The sequence below is a fragment of the Chiloscyllium plagiosum genome, chromosome 1, assembly GCF_004010195.1.
Source record: "Chiloscyllium plagiosum isolate BGI_BamShark_2017 chromosome 1, ASM401019v2, whole genome shotgun sequence".
NCBI lineage: Eukaryota > Metazoa > Chordata > Chondrichthyes > Orectolobiformes > Hemiscylliidae > Chiloscyllium > Chiloscyllium plagiosum.
In genome coordinates, this window is record NC_057710.1 from 32,502,759 (window position 1) to 32,519,308 (window position 16,550).

The 16,550-nt window shown below is 41.9% G+C and overlaps 1 protein-coding gene across 4 annotated transcripts in view; it reads left to right on the forward strand.

The window, feature by feature from the left end:
- Positions 1–16,550, forward strand: part of ctif (CBP80/20-dependent translation initiation factor) — a 233,642-nt gene that overhangs the window by 175,344 nt on the left and 41,748 nt on the right. For 3 of the 4 annotated variants that reach the window (XM_043717817.1, XM_043717726.1, XM_043717988.1), the window contains one exon: positions 4,734–4,802. The exons of the other annotated variant lie outside the window; for it this stretch is intronic. In XM_043717817.1, the coding sequence (XP_043573752.1) occupies positions 4,734–4,802 (69 nt within the window). The remainder of the gene's footprint in view (positions 1–4,733; positions 4,803–16,550) is intronic. 4 annotated transcript variants of the gene reach the window in all.

The following is a 16,550-nucleotide window of genomic DNA, read 5'->3' on the forward strand; positions in this document are numbered from 1 at the left end:
CTTCACCCCCTCCCCCACTCACCTATTGTACTCTATGCTACTTTCTCCCCACCCCCACCCTCCTCTCACTTATCTCCCCACCCTTCAGGCTCTCTGCCTGTATTCCTGATGAAGGGGTCTTGCCTGAAACGTCAATTCTCCTGCTCCTCGGATGCTGCCTGAACTGCCGTGCTTTTCTAGCACCACTCTAATCTAGACTCTGGTTTCCAGCATCTGCAGTCCTTGTTTTTACACAGTTGATGATATCTTTCTCTCCAATTTCTCTATACTGTCATCTTCCTGGTTGGTCCTTCGCTTGGTAAATATCTGACATCACTGCAGGATCTGTCATTGACCCTTCCCCCTCATCTCCCCCACATTTCAAAGAGAAAAGAAAATTACAGCACAGGGACAGGCCGTTCAGCCCTCCAAGCCTGTGCCGATCCAGATCCTCTATCTAAATGTGTCAGCTATTTTCTAAAGATCTGTATCGCTCTGCTCCCTGCCCATTCATGTATCTCTCTAGATACATCTTAAATGACGCTATCATCTCCACCCCACCACCCTCTGCATAAAGAACTTTCCACGCATATCTCCCATAAACTATTCCCCTCTCAACTTGAATTCATGACCCCTAGTAACTGAGTCCCCCCATTCTGGGGAAAAAGCTTCTTGCTATCCACCCTGTCTATATCTGTCGTGATTTTGTAGACCTTAATCAGGTCTCCCCTCAACCCATGTCTTTCTAATGAAAATAATCCGAATCTACTCAACTTCTCTTCATAGCTAGCGCCTTCCATATCAGGCAACATCCTGATGAACTTTCTCTGCACCCTCTCCAAAGCATCTACATCCTTTTGGTATTGTGGCGACCAGAATTGTACACAGTATTCCAAATGTGGTTGAACCAAAGTCCTATACAACTGTAACATGACCTGCCACCTTTTGTACTCAATACCCCATCTGATGAAGGAAAGCACGCCAATATGCCTTCTTGACCACTCTATCGACCTGCGATGCCATCTCCAGGGCACAATAGACCTGACCACCCAGATCTCTCTGTACATCAGTTTTCCCCAGGGCTTTTCCATTTACTGTATAGTTTGCTCTAGAATTGGATCTTCCAAACTGCATCACCTTGCATTTGCCCGGATTGAACTCCATCTGCCATTTCTCTGCCCAACTCTCCAATCTATCTATATTCTGCTGCATTCTCTGACAGTCCCCTTCACTATCTGCTACTCCACCAATCTTAGTGTCATCTGCAGACTTGCTAATCAGACCACCTATACCTTCCTCCAGATCATTTATGTATATCACAAACAACAGTGATCCCAGCACGGATCCCTGTGGAACACCACTGGTCACAGTTCTCCATTTTGAGAAACACCCTTCCACTGCTACTCTCTGTCTCCTGCTGCCCAGCCAGTTCTCTATCCATCTAGCTGGTGCACCCTGGGCCCCATGCAACTTCACCTTCTGCATCAGCCTACCATGGAGAAGCTTATTAATCACCTTAGTGAAGTCCATGTATTTGACACCGAGAGACCTTCCCTCATCAATCAACTTTATCACTTCCTCAAAGAATTCAATTAAGTTAGTAAGACATGACCTTCTCTGCACAAAACCATATTGTCTATCACTGATAAGACCATTTTCTTCCAAATGTAAATAGATCCTGTCCCTCTGTATCTTCTCCAGTAGATTCCGTACCACTGACGTCAGGCTCACTGGTCTATAATTACTTGGATCATACCTGCTCCCCTTCTTAAACAAGGGGACAACATTAGCAATTCTCCAGTCCTCCGGGACCTCACCCTGTTCAAGGATGTTACAAAGATATCTGTTAAGGCCCCAGCTGTTTCCTCTCTCTCGCATCCTTCAGTAACCTGGGATAGATCCATCCAGATCTGAGGACCTGTCCACCTTAATACCTTTTAGAATACCCAACACTTCCTCCCTCCTTTTGCCAATTTGACCTAGAGTAATCAAACACCTATCCCTAACCTCAACATCTGTCATGTCCCTCTCCTCGGTGAATATCGATGCAAACTACTCATTAAGAATCTCACCCATTTTCTCTGACTCCATGCATAACCTTTCTCCTTTGTCGTTGAATGGGCCAGTCCTTTCTCTGGTTACCCTCTTGCTCCTTATATACAAATAAAAGGCTTTGGGATTTTCCTGAACACTGTTTGCTCAAGATATTTCGTGACCCCTTTTAGCCCACTTAATTCCTCATTTCAGATTGCACCTACATGCCTGCTATTCTTCCAAAGCTTTGTCTGTTTTCAGTCGCCGAGACCTAACGTTTGCTTCTTTTTTTCTCTTAGCTAGTCTCACAGTTTCACCTGTCATTCATGGTTCCCTAATCTTGCCATTTCTATCCCTTATTTTCACAGGGACATGTCTGTCCTGCACTCTAATCAACCTGTCTGTAAAAGCCTCTTACATATCAAATGTGGATTTGCCTTCAAACAGCTGTTCCCAATCCACATTCCCCAGTTCCTGCTGAATTTTGGTATAGTTGGCCTTTCCCCAATTTAGCACTCTTCCCTTAGGACCACTCTCGTCTTTGTCCACTTTAGGACCACTCACATATGCCAGTTGCCCCTCAGCGGCTTCATCAAATGCAATAGCATTAATCTTCATATTGAAACTAATAACACCCAGCTCTACCATCCATCCACTCTCTCAACTCCTCCACTGTTATTTAATTTGACCTCAGTTGAATAATTTTCTCCAAGTAAGTATTGAAGCCATTATCTTCTGTTTCCAACACAAACTCTGTTCCATGGTTACTGATTTCATTCCTCTCTCTGCCTGAGGCTGAGTGTGAGGCAACCCTGAGGTCATACTTGAGCTTCTGACTTCATTCCTGTGCTATTGCAAAGGTCGCCTCATTCCAAACCTGTCACATTGCCTGACTCCACCCTTGTCTTAAGTGATCTGCTGCCTAATCCCTCATTGAAAGATCGCTGGTGCCTGCACTTGGTTACAGCCCATTGAGGAAGGGTTTCCTTCTGTGTTATGTAGCAAAGTATTTGCTCTTAACTTCATTTGTGAAGCCTGCATTTTAACAAAATCACTGTGCCATGTTTTAACTCTATTGAAATCACCTCAGATTGGAATTGATGGTTGACAGCTTTCTGCTTCCTTCCACATTCGGTTATATCAGTTTATCAGATTTTCATCTGATTTTCATCTGATTTCACATGTAAGACTAAACCATGCATTCAAATATCTAGATTTAAAAATCAAAGTTGAATTTGAAAAGACTATTCTCACCTGCAAATTTCAGTAATAAGATTACTTGAAGAACGTATGAGTGAAATGTAATGCTCCTCCCTGTAGCAAGAGGGCCTTTACAATCAAGCACGTGGCTGGTGGGGACCGCACTACCTTCCCACCTCAGTAGGTGGGAACACCCATGGACAACCTTTCCATTCATTGCCATTTGAGCCACTTAAATGTATATTTACCCAACAGCGAATGGGAAGTTTACCAGGTGGGAAGCAGAGAGGTAGTGGGAGAGAGTCCTTCATTCAGAAGTGCTTAAAGCCTTATCAAGGGGCCCAGCATCAGGATTGGAGTGGGGTTGTGCTGAGAATCATCCCCATGTCACTGCTGGCAGCCATCCTTCCTTGGGATCCCTCCTCTTCAATCCATCTGCCATCATTTCCTGTGTCCTGTATCCCTCACTGATCCAAGACATTGGATGGGTACATTACTGGCAACAGGTACCACTTCCAGACTGGTGATACCAAGCAATGAATAGCTTCTGGCCACCTTTTGGCTGGCAGCCCACAGCAAGTTATGTCTACTGTCTCTGAGGTCCTTGATCCATGGGTAATGCCTAGACTGGCACTTAATTTGGTGGATCTTCCAACAGCTGACTGGTAGGACCTCTAATACTTACAATAAATTACACTCTGTGCATTTAATATACACTCGCAGATATTTGTTGAATTGTAGAAATGCTATTTTAGAAAATGTTTACTAATTAGTTTTCCTTACAAAGTACCTTTTTAATTTTATTTTAATGAGCCCAAACAACCTGTGAACCAGACTATAAAGTAGCTTTGTGTTTTATTACTGCACAGTTGAGGGAGTGCCAAGAGTTTGAAAGATAATAGGAGAAATAATACTTTTGATAAGTACTCCTTAATTTCCTTTCCTTGTTGCTTTCCAACTAAACTGCACAAACTCACGAGATCTTGGTTACTGAGTTGCTTTGGGATGGGTAGAGTCCTAATTTCAACATTTGGTGCATTCCAGTATCAGCACTAAACCCACAGTAGTGTGATTTACACATGACATCAGCTCTGCTCTCAGTCTATTTAGTCATTATTTGGCTCCATCTCTGTTATTAAAGTCCACCATATAATCATTGGAGGATTTGCGGCTTTAAATTGGAGTATTGTGCAAAGTCCAAGATGCATGTAATTGTGTATTCTGTGGGAAGTGGTGAGTAGCCTACAGTTTGAAGTATTGCCAGTGATGCCACCATGCTGTTTAAATAACTAATGTGCATGTTGGAATGTTATTTTTTAGCTTTATTGGTTGGTACAGCTTCTTCCCACAATGCCGTTTTATTAAGTAACATAGTATCACTGAGTTTTTGATGGATAATTGGTTGACTTCTGGTTGTCATCCTCCCATTGTTTTGTTTTTAGTGTTATTCCTTCTTTCTTTCCTGCTATCATTATATCATTGCCCATTATCCTCAAGTGCTTGATATATCACAATTATAGATATGTTTACATCAGCCAAGAGAAGCTAATGGTGGTCCTTCCAGCCAATGACAAAAGGTCCAATGAAAGGTTAGTTCTACTCTGGGAGGAAGTTGGTGATGGCATTCTGTCTCTCAACTACTCATGCTTAAAATACTTGATCACATCCTTTTTAAATCTTATGTGGATAACAGTCTTAGTTCACTTGGTAATTACTTTGGTGTTTTAAGATATCATTGGAGAATGTGTTAGAAATAATTTTGTTTAGCTTCACAATGGCTTAGCAAACAAAAATTACAACTAGCCCATACAAATCCCAAGATCCTATGCTAAATTCAGATCAGTGAGAGAAGAGCTTGGCAAAATCAGCCAGTATTCTTTCTTCTGTTCATTACACACTGGCCCATGCTGGAAATTACAAGGTGACAGCATTATCACTTATTGAATAACGGACTGGTCTGCCTCAAAGTTTTGCCGGTGGATTGAAGGACTGGGGGTCTCCAGTACCTGCTGAACTGTACCCTTCCCACTCTCTTCTCCTTCCCCCAAGTCACTATTGTCAGTAAAAGAAGGGTGCATCACTTTGATTATTTGTTTCTTCACAACAAGTTCGCCATTTTGATGGAGAAGAAAAGGAACATTCTCAGAACAAACTAAATAAAATGTTAATGAATCGAATCATGCAATACAGAAGAGGTCTTCAGCCCATCAAGTCTGTATCACCAAAACTGCGCTACATCTATACTGTTCCCCGTCCCCACCACTTGGCACGTAACCTTAAATGTTTGACACTGCAACAGTTCATCCCGAGTACATCTTAAAGTTTGTGAGGTTACCCATCTCAACTACTGTCCCAGGCAGTGCATTCTAGACCCATTCTCCCTCTATTACTCTCTCAACCTCCTGCCTTTTGCTTTTAAATTATGTTTACTCAATATTGGCCCTTCAACTAAAGGAAACTGCTGCTTTTAATTTACAGTATCCATGCCCCTCACAATCTTATGCATCTCTGTAAGGTTCCCCCTCGACCTTCTCTGCTCAAAGGAAAGCAACCTGGTATCACAAACAATAAGGGTTCCAAATGATCCCTGTGACACCACTGGATACCAGCTTCCAGTGTCACAAACAGCCTTCTACACCCCCTGCCCCACCCCTCAGCCCCACCCTCCTCTCCTACCACCAATTCTATATTAATGCAAGTTTTTCAGAAGGAAAACATAGTAATATAAGGAATCAGTGTAAACTTAAGCCAACATCCTTTTGATTATAGTCAGTCTGGAATGAGAAAGAACTTATCGAACAAATGTGGACCTAGTTGAGGAAACAGACCTTTCCTTAATCAGCGAGACTAAATACAGAACAACCTCGATTATCTGAATGAGACGGGTGGGAGTATTTTGTTTGGAAAACTGATTGTTCAGATAACTGATTGTTCGGCTAATGTTTTCATGGGACCTTGAGATTTTGTTCGGATAATCCGAAATTCGGATAATTGATGTTCGGATGACCGAGGTTGTTCTTAACTCAATTAATAGAGAAAATGCAAATCAGTTCAAAGTAATTGGCAGCCATGCCTTCAGCTGCTCAGTGCCCCCAATTGAAAAAATCCCTCCATCCATCTCTCCACTTTCTTCCTTTCAGACATACTTTAAAACCTGCTGCATGGACCAAGTTTCTGGTCATCTGCCCAAACATGGATTAGTATCAGATATTGTTTGATAATGTTTCTGCAAAGTGAGTTGGAATGTTTTACTGTGTTAGATCTGACAGATCAACTCAAGCTGTTACAGTTGTTGTGAGTGAGATTGTCAGACCAATTTGAGAACTGCCATTAACATTTAGTGGATGTAAAAGCCATAATACCAACACCAAACCAGTGACTGAGATTCTATCTGCATGACAAATCTTTCCAGCTGTTTGTAACATTGAAATATTCTTTTGTATCAACTTGTTGACTAACTGCCAAAACCTTGTGGGTGTCTCATTTTTCTCAATGGATTATCCTGCATTCCCCATGACTCAGGAAATTAATTTTCTCTGGTGTTGGGATCACATCTGAGCATTTCTGGGCATTCTGTCATGGTAAATATATGGTTGAGGGGCTTGATAATTAAAGGGCCGTGCAGACAAATCATTTGTCAAGGCAGTTGTGAGATTTCTAATTGTGAACACTTTATCCTGATGGTTAAAGGGGTCATCACACCAGCTGTTGAAAAATGTTAACCACTTGACTGACACAATGTTGTAAATTGGAGCAAAAGAATAGTTCCAGCAAAACTTTTGCTTTTTTTTACTCCTTATTGGTAAATGATCAGTATAATATTCATGTGCAATTCTCCAGTAGTTCGAAACCATGTCGGTCAAACAGATCTCTGCACTCATGCAAATTCAAAATTCATTAAAAAATATTTATTCCAGAGTAATAACTGTCTTGAAGGAATGAGTTTTTTTGTGTCTTTAAATATAATGGCATTTAACTCAGTGTTTTATTAGGAAAAGAAAGAGCTGCAAGTCATTTCACAGAAAGACTCCATGTGACAGACTCATTTTCAAGCTTCTTTATTTGATGAATCATCCACACTATTTCCTTCATGCTGGAGATCACAGTGGGTCAGACAGCATCTATGGGGAGAGAGAGCAAGCTAACGTTTCAAGTCTAGATGACGCGTCATCAGAGCTGAAGTGAAGTGCTTTGACGACGAGTCATCTAGACTTGAAGTGTTAGCTTGTTCTCTCTCCATGGATGCTGTCTGGCCCACTGTGATCTCCAGCTTTGGTTGTTTGCAGTACAGATTCCAGCATCTGCAGTAATTAGCTCCTCCCTATTTCCTTCATCTCCAGCTTGAAGTCACCACCAAATACACGTTTGCCTTCCCTTCCCTTTCAGTATTCCAGTCGGACCATCTCCTCCACAGCAGCATGGTTCACTGCTTGATCATCATTCTCAAGATAGCTTTCAATGCAAAGACTGGAAATGAAACATCTGCTGTTGTCTTTTTCCCTGTTAATACCTCTGTTCAGTTCACAAGCATGACGCAGAATTTCAAGTTATCTGAAAACTATAGCTCTGGTACCATCTGACCTCTCTGTCTTCAGCTGCTGAGTGTTCAAATGAACCTCACAGAAAGCTTGAAGACATCATCTATCAATTAAGCACTTTGTTCATCCATACTCAAGATTGAGTTAGTCAGTTTTACACCATAACCAGAGTCCCCATTATCTTTCCATATTTGTTTCCAGGTCTTGGTATTTCTCACTTTGCTTTCCAATTCCATTATTCACAACTGCTCCCGACAAATTGTTATATTACTTGTTCCATGTGTACACTCTGTAGCCTTGCACCTTTTGTTATTTGATCTCACCTGTCTCCCTCCCAATTAGTAACCTTGCCAATCATTTTTTTCCCATTGTCTCCTCTTTTTCACTTGCTTATGACCTGTTCTACCTCTAAATTTTCCAAGTTCTAATGAGATGTTATCAGTTTGAAACATTGGACTGAGTTTTGCTGACTGTCAATCCCAACTCAAGATGAAATCTGATTTGATAGCCAGGAAGAGTTGGTGGTGCGATGTCGGTATCATCCTCCTGGAAATGGATAATTAAGAAGTTGTCTCTGAAAGCACTGTCCAATTACTGGTAGTGACCAGGTTCTAATGTCATGAGGCCCATTCACTTGTAGCCCTTAAAGGTGGGCTTTATAATGTGGACAATGCCTTACCTTCAAGAGAGGTCCTGGCCCTGGCAGTACCTTCAGTGGGAGGAAGTCAGCTGCCATTGAATCAGGGCAAGTATTTGTGGAAACATGTTAGAATGAGTGGCACATGTGAAATAGGGAGATCCCTTGTGGTATGAAATATTTCAGATAAGTAGCTCATTACACCCTTAATTGGCTTACTGCCACCGCTGGGAATTTGCCATCAAACCTGTTAATCTACCTTCAGGAAAAATGCATGGAGCCAGGAATAGTCGGGAAGTTAACACATTGGAGGTACAGGTGTGAGGAAATTTACCCAAAGGCAAAGTGAGAAAATTTCAACTTTTAATGCTGCCTCCCTGTCCACAGATGCTGCTAGACTTGCTGAGCATTGTCGCCATTTTCTGTTTATAAGACAGCATTTTATGTTTCAGCCGAGTACAAGTTACAACATCACATGTTTGTTATATAAATGAAACATGAAAAAGATTCATCCTAATAATTATCATTGTAGTGCTGTTTTGTAATATGATTTTTATTTTACTTTCAATTGCCCATTCTAGTATGAGCTGCTTTAAAATAAAAATAAAGGGATATTGGATTCCAAACTGAAAACTAGTGAAATTGGAAGTAATATTTCTTGCTGTTTCTGTCTCCCATATTTGAAAAGGCTGATGTTAGTACTTCAACCTTGGTAGAGATTGTATTGTACAAATGAACATAGCGTTCGGTAACATGGATCCATAGTTTCTAAGTCTTTTTATTTTCACATTTGTTGATTTATAGAAATGAATGGATAAGCTGGTTGTACACCAAATACATTTATGTGTTTATGTCTTTTGAATATAAGGAAGTAAATATAGAATGCATGCACAGGTGTCTGGGAGAGCATGTGTGGGAGAAGAGTTACAATGGCAGATTTAGATGAGAAAAGCCTTAAATAGAGCTTAAACACTGATATGGACTTGCTGAGCCAAGTGGCCTGCTAATGTGCTTTATATCCTGTGTAATCCCATAAGATAGTTCCATAGGACCCCTATTAAAAGTTCTGCACTTCATTGACAGATATGCAATAGAACCAGATTGATGACCATCTGCAACCTAAGGCATAAATCCCACCTCAAATCACAAATATTCCAATACTTTGGGTTATCAAGTCTGCCGGAGCATCTGTGATTGCCTGTCTTTTTCAGTCAGATAGAGGCCTTTACCAGGATTGCAATGAAACTACTGCCAGCTCTCTTATCCAGCAGAAGTTCGATTTGATTAAAAAAGAGAAAATGTTGGAAATGTTAAGCAGGTCAGGTAACATCTTGCAGAAAGAGGGAAGGGAGATGGGTTTGTTTTGGGGCCAGAATCTCACCTCAGGGGTTGAGAGGGATAAGAGTTGAAATTAAGATTTTTATGTGGCAAAGTCATTAATTGACATGAAGACCAATTTCCTGTCCTGTTAAGGACAGCAGGCAGGTTATCGAAGTTTGAGGGTCAAACGCCTTCAGAGGAACGCACGGTTACAGTACAGAGCACTGCTACAAGAAGCTGTCCTTTAAAACGTTTCTTCAAAAACATTTAACAAAAAGCAACCAGCATTGGGTTATGAAATCATGGCAGGGTGCTCTTCGGCTCTCCCTTCACCCAGGTGTGCCAGGAATGCTAGCAGCCTAACCTGGCATTGGATGTTCTCCTCTTCCCAACCCACCCTGTCAGGAATCTGGAGACTAACTGCAAATTATTCTTCTAAACATAACTTTAATAATGTTCTCCAAAAATGACAAGTGCTAGCAATGACATTCCAGTGTCATTATTGTTTGGCAGCCCCCACCCTCATGCTCCTTTCCCAGTTTTAGAAGTGGGAGAGATTGGGGTAAGTGTTTGGGTGGGCGGTTCTGCAGACAAAGTGGAGGCAGAGAACAAAAGGCAAGATCTGTGATTGAGTGAAAGATGGGAGAGAGGTTAACTGACAAAAGTTTTGGAAATGCAAGAAACAAAAGATATGTTTATAGGAGGTGTGAATAGTGAAATGTGTTCTACTAACTCTACGAAAAGTGTGACAGGCACAATTTCTGGAATAGCAGAACAATTTTCTCAGACTTCCCCCAGAATAATGTTTGAACATTGAATAACTGAAAACCCATATACTCCACACCCAACCTGAAGTAGAACTAGATTTTCTAGCATCCCAAAATCAGGCCCTGCCCCGCTTACAGCTTGTTCCCTCTCCCTATAAACAATCCATTTGTTCATTGGCCCTAGCAGACCTCTTGGCTTTAGGCCTAGCAATAGACATAGAAGAATAGTCCTTTGCTATCCTTCTGAAAGACAGTTTGTTTAGTCCCATTTTTACACCACCTCCATATATATGGTCTTTTTTTTTATTTTTCAAATATATAAAAAAGTTCTTTGTTTAAATATACCATGGATTCTGTAATTGTCTACTGGGGCCCTGAGAACCATCTCCATACAAACTAAATCTTGTTATCCCTCCATTCAATTTTATAGGTAAATAATTTTATTAAATTATTTACTGGATAATTGACTGGTAGAAATATCTTTCCAGATTAATTATTCAAAATTTCTTAAAGCCTACTTGTCATTATTTAGACATATCCACCTAGTTTATTATTTACTAAAGAAGTGGCCAGTTCCTCCACATTACTGAAGCTTCCTGTTATCTTAATGAATTACTCTGAATACACTCCTTGCCATTTTTCCTGAAGTAGGATGCCTACAAAGCAGTACGTTAAATTCTAACTGAAGCTTAGCTAGCGATTTTTTTAATATAAAGTTTAGTATTTCCTCTTTTCTTTACACACAAGGGGGAGTTTTAACTTGTTGACTGGAAGGGAGCCTGGCTCCCTTCACATGTGATACCACTAATGTGTTCCTTACTCAGATTCTAACCAGATTGACTCACTTTGCTCCTTGCCTGACTGGAAGCTATGGAGAAGAGGTTTCCGGGTCCGTTAGTGCCAGGTTTGACTGGGAGGGGAGCTACTGAGAGGCCACCTTGAGGCAGAGGATAGAATCTGAGGACTTGAGGTAAAGGTCAGGGATGTTGTGTTTTATCTTGGAGATCTGCAGAAACGATACAACCCTGGTGTGTGTCTGTAACAGAAGTTCTTTGAAGTGCTTTAAAATGTCAAAACTCATGCTTCCAGCTGCTTGCCTACAGTTTAGTTTCTTTTTATTGGGCACCTGAGTATTCCCAGCATGTTCAATTTGATTTTAACTCATATTTCTAGAATCCAGAGTATTTTGCGCTTGTGTCTACATACTTGGATATTGGAGTTATTCTAAAAAATACATGGTTAGCAACAGGATAACTTGCCAATCTCAGCCATTTCATCTGAATAGATATTGAGTGAAACTAGAGGGAAATCAAGGGTCAGTTCCTCCCTTCCCAACGGAACTTTCCAATTTTTAATGATTAACAACGCAGGGCCTGAAATCAATTTATCTGTTTGCCCTACAGGTCTAAGAATAATGCACACCATTGGGACAGAACAGAACAGCAACAGATGGCAAAAGAAAGAACTTTTTGTTTTTCAAAAGGTTTTAAAGCTGTGCAGAGAAATAATTGCAAATATTGAGAAGCATTGAGAATATTTAAAATACAGTCATAGAGTCCTACAGCACAGGGACAGGTCCTTTGGCCCACACTGATCCATGCCGACCAAACTGTCCATCCACGCTAACTCCATTTCCCTGCACTTGGCCCATATCGTTCTAATCCTTTCTTATCCATGTATTTGTCCAAATGCCTTTTAAATGTTGATAATGTACCCACCTCAACCACTTCCCCTGGCAGCTCATTCCATATCCATACCACCCTCTGGGTTAAAAAAGAGTTCAGTTTTATTCTTTCCCCTGTAACCTTAAAGTGATGCCCTCTAGCCTTTGATTCTTCAACCCTGAGGAGAAAGATTGAATGCATTCACCCTATCATGCCTCTCATGATATTATACATTTCTATAAGGGGCCCCCCCTCTGTCTCCTACGCTCTAAAGAAAAATGTCATGGCTTGTCCAGCCTCTCCTTATAACTCAGACCATTGAGTCCAGGCAACATCCAGGTAATTTTCTTCGGCACGCTTTCCAGTTTAATAACTTCCTTCCTTTAACAAGGTGACTAAAACTGAGCACACTGCTCCAAGTGTGGCCTCACCAAAGTCCTGTATAATGCAACATAACTTCCCAACTTCTATACTCAATGCCATGACTGATGAAGGCCAATGTGCCTTATCTACTTGTGACTCCACTTTCAAAGAACTGTGAACGTGAACTCCAAGATTCCTCTGTTCCACTACACTCCTTAAGGCCCTACCATTCACTATGAAACGCCTGCCTTCATTTGAATTTCCAAAATGCAAAACCTCACACTTATCTATATTATACTGCATTTGCCATTTCTCGGCCTACTTCCTCAGTTGATCAAGGTCCTGCTGCAATTTCCAATAAGCATCCTCACTGTCAATACTGCCTGCTTTAGTACCATCAGCAAACTTACTAACCATGCCTTGTACATTCAAATCCAAATCATTGATATGGGTAACAAACAGTAATGGGCTCAGCAACACCCCCGACGCACTCCATTAGTCACAGGCCTCCAGTACAATAAGCGCCCTTCCGATATTACCCTCTACTTCCTACTATCAAGCCAGTTTTGTATCCACTTTGCCAGCTTGCCCTGGACTCATGAGGTCAATTCCTGGAATGGAGCGACTGGGCTTGTATACACTTAATTTAGAAGGATGAGAGGGGATCTGATTGAGATGTATAAGATCATTAAAGGATTGGACACTCAGGAGGCAGGAAGCATGTTTCCGCTGATAGGTGAGTCCAAAACCAGAGGACACAGTTTAAAAATATGGAGTAGGCCATTTAGAACAGAATTGAGAAATTTCTTCACCCAGAGAATCATGGATATATGGAATGCTGTGCCCCAGAAGGCAATGGAGACCAAGTCTCTGGATACTTTCAAGAAAGGGATGGATAGAACTCTTAAAGATTGGGAATCAAGGGTTATGGTGATAAGGCAGGAGCAAGATACTAATTGTGGATGATCAGCCATGATCATAATGAATGGTGGTGCTGGCTCAAAGGGCTGAATGGCCTACTCCTGCACCTATTGTCTATTGATTCCATGCAAATAAAGAGTAGATTTCAGGTTAATTATTTTTCATTATTTTACTGAGAATTGGCAGATTTTCCGAACTAGTCCTCAAACTTTGCACTCTAACCAATATGAATCCCAACATTGGCAATAAAAAAAAATTATAGTTCAATGCTTTAACATCTGAACTGGCAGAAAAAAATGTAACAACAGGTGTTTCAAGTGTAGAAATACATTTTTGTTTCATTAAAGTGAGACAGTAGTGGGAACCAACAGATTCCTAACAAAGCATCTCATAGAATCATATCGAAAGAGTACATAATTGATTCTTAGAGTTGTCAGCCCTCTGGGAATGGCTGGTAGTCCCCCAGAATCGGCCTCAATCTCCTGGCGGCCAAACAAAGCATGGTTGAAACTTTATTGCTGGAACAGCACAGCAGGTCAGGCAGCATCCAGGGAACAGGAGATTCGACGTTTCGGGCACAGGCCCTTCCTCAGGAATTCCTGAGGCCCATTCCTGAGGAAGGGCCTGTGCCCGAAACGTCGAATCTCCTGTTCCCTGGATGCTGCCTGACCTGCTGTGCTGTTCCAGCAATAAAGTTTCAACTTTGATCTCCAGCATCTGCAGACCTCACTTTCTCGGCCAAACAAAGCATCCCAGGAATATGTCAACTTCCAACAACAGCAGCCAAGACTGGCTGCCAGCCAATCAGAACTCCAGCTCAGGAACCACAAGACCTTCCCAACATCAGAGACTGGCCAACAGCTTATACAAATGATTTGGATATGAACATAGGAGGTATAGTTAGTAAATTTGCAGATGACACCAAAATTGGAGATGTAGTGGATAACAAAGAAGGTGACCTGAGATTACAACGGGATCTTGATCAGATGGGCCAATGGGCTGAGGAGTGGCAGATGGAGTTTAATTAAGATAAATGCAAGATTCTGCATTTTGGGAAAGCAAATCTTAGCAGGACTTATACACTTGATAGTAAGTGTTGCTGAACAAAGAGACCTTGGAGTGCACAGGTTCATAGTTCTTTGAATGTTGAGTCATAGGTAGATAGGATAGTGAAGAAGGCATTTGGTATGCTTTCCTGTCAGAGTATTGAGTACAGGAGTGGGAGGTCATGTTACGGCTGTACAGGACTTTGGTTAGGCCACTTTTAGAATATTGCATGCAATTTTGGTCTCCTTCCTATCGGAAAGATGTTGTGAAACCTGAAAGAGTTCAGAAAAGATTTACAAGGATGTTGCCAGGTTTGGAGGATTTGAGCTATAGGGAGAGGTTGAATAGGCTGGAGCTGTTTTCCCTGGAGCGTCGAAGGCTGAGAGGTGAGCATAGAGGGTCATGGATAGGATAAATAGACAAAGTCTTTTCCCTGGGGTCGGAGAGTCCAGAGCTAGAGGGCATAGGTTTAGGTGAGAGGGGAAAGATATAAAGGAGACCTAAAGGACAACATTTTCACGCAGAGGCTGGTGTGTGTACGGAATGAGCTACCAGAGGAAGTGGTGGAGGCTGGTATAATTCCAACATTTAAGAGGTATCTGGATTGGTATTTGAATAGGATGGGCTTGGAGGGATATGGGCCAAGTGCTGGCAAATGGGACTAGATTGGGTTGGGATATCTGGTCCGCATGGACGAGTTGGACTGAAGGGTCTGTTTCTATGCTGTACATCTCTATGACTCTATAATCGCCCTCCCTATATGAGGAACCCAATTCAATACCCAACTGAAAATCTTGACTCTGTGTCAGCTGATGAGGCCTGACGGACATATCCGAGCTGCCCTCCATCCACTCCAATCAGAGATTGGAAACGGTGTTGATTTTGAGCTATGTTTAGACTCAGCTGAGACTAGTGAATAATGAGAACATGGAACTGTACAGCAGAGGAACTGGGTCCTTTGGTCCACGATGTTGTGCTGAACGTGACGCCAAATTATACTAATCCCTTCGACCTGCCCATGGTGCATATCGGTCCATTCCTTGCATAATTAAACGCCCTTATCTTATCTGCCTCCGCTGCCACCACTGGTACTGCGCTCCTACCACTCAGTGTTTAAAAAAAACTTGCCCCCTGCATCTCCTTTGAACTCACCTCTTCTACCCCCCCGCGCCTCATCTTAAATGCATGCCACCTAGTATTAGACATGATTCATGTATTTAATGCTGGTGTGGCCAGAAACAGGTAGGTAATGGATTTGAACGTGTGGTTGGGGAACTGGTGCAGGAAGCAAGGATTTAAGTTCTTGGATCACTGTGGTATATTTTGTGGTAAGCATAAATTCTACAAGAGAGACGGTTTGCACCTTAATAGGTTAGGTACCAGCATTCTGGCAGGCAGGTTTTCTACTGCAGCACCGCTACACTTAAACTATGTAGCGGGGGGAGGGGACAAACTGGATGTTTAAAAAGGAAATTGGAGGGAAAGTTAAAACAAGAGAAGTCAAGAAAGACAACTGTATCAATGAGGCAGAAAACTCGGAAAGGGATCATGCTGTAAGGTTGAGTGAAATCGGGGTTGATGGGAAGGGTGAGAGCAGTAACAAATTAAAAATACTATACATGAATGCACGAAGCATTAGACATAAGATGGATGAGCTTGAGGCTCTTTTGGAAATTGGCAGATACGATATTGTGGGGATAACTGAGACGTGGCTTCAAGTGGACAGGGCCTGGGAAATGAATATTCAAGGATACACGTGCTATCGTAAGGACAGACTGACGGGCAGAGGGGATGGGGTGGCCTTGTTAAGGGAGGATATTCAGTCCCTTGCGCAGGGGGACCTAGAATCAGGGGATGTAGAGTCAGTGTGGATAGAGCTACGAAATACTAAGGGTAAAAAGACCCTCTTGGGAGTCATCTACAGACCCCCAAACAGTAGTCTGGATGTTGGATGTAGATTGAATCAGGAGCTGAAATTGGCCTATTGCAAAGATGTTACTACAGTTGTTATGGGGGATCTCAACATGCAGGTAGACTGGGAGAATCAGGATGGTATTGGGCCACAAGAAAGAGACTTTGT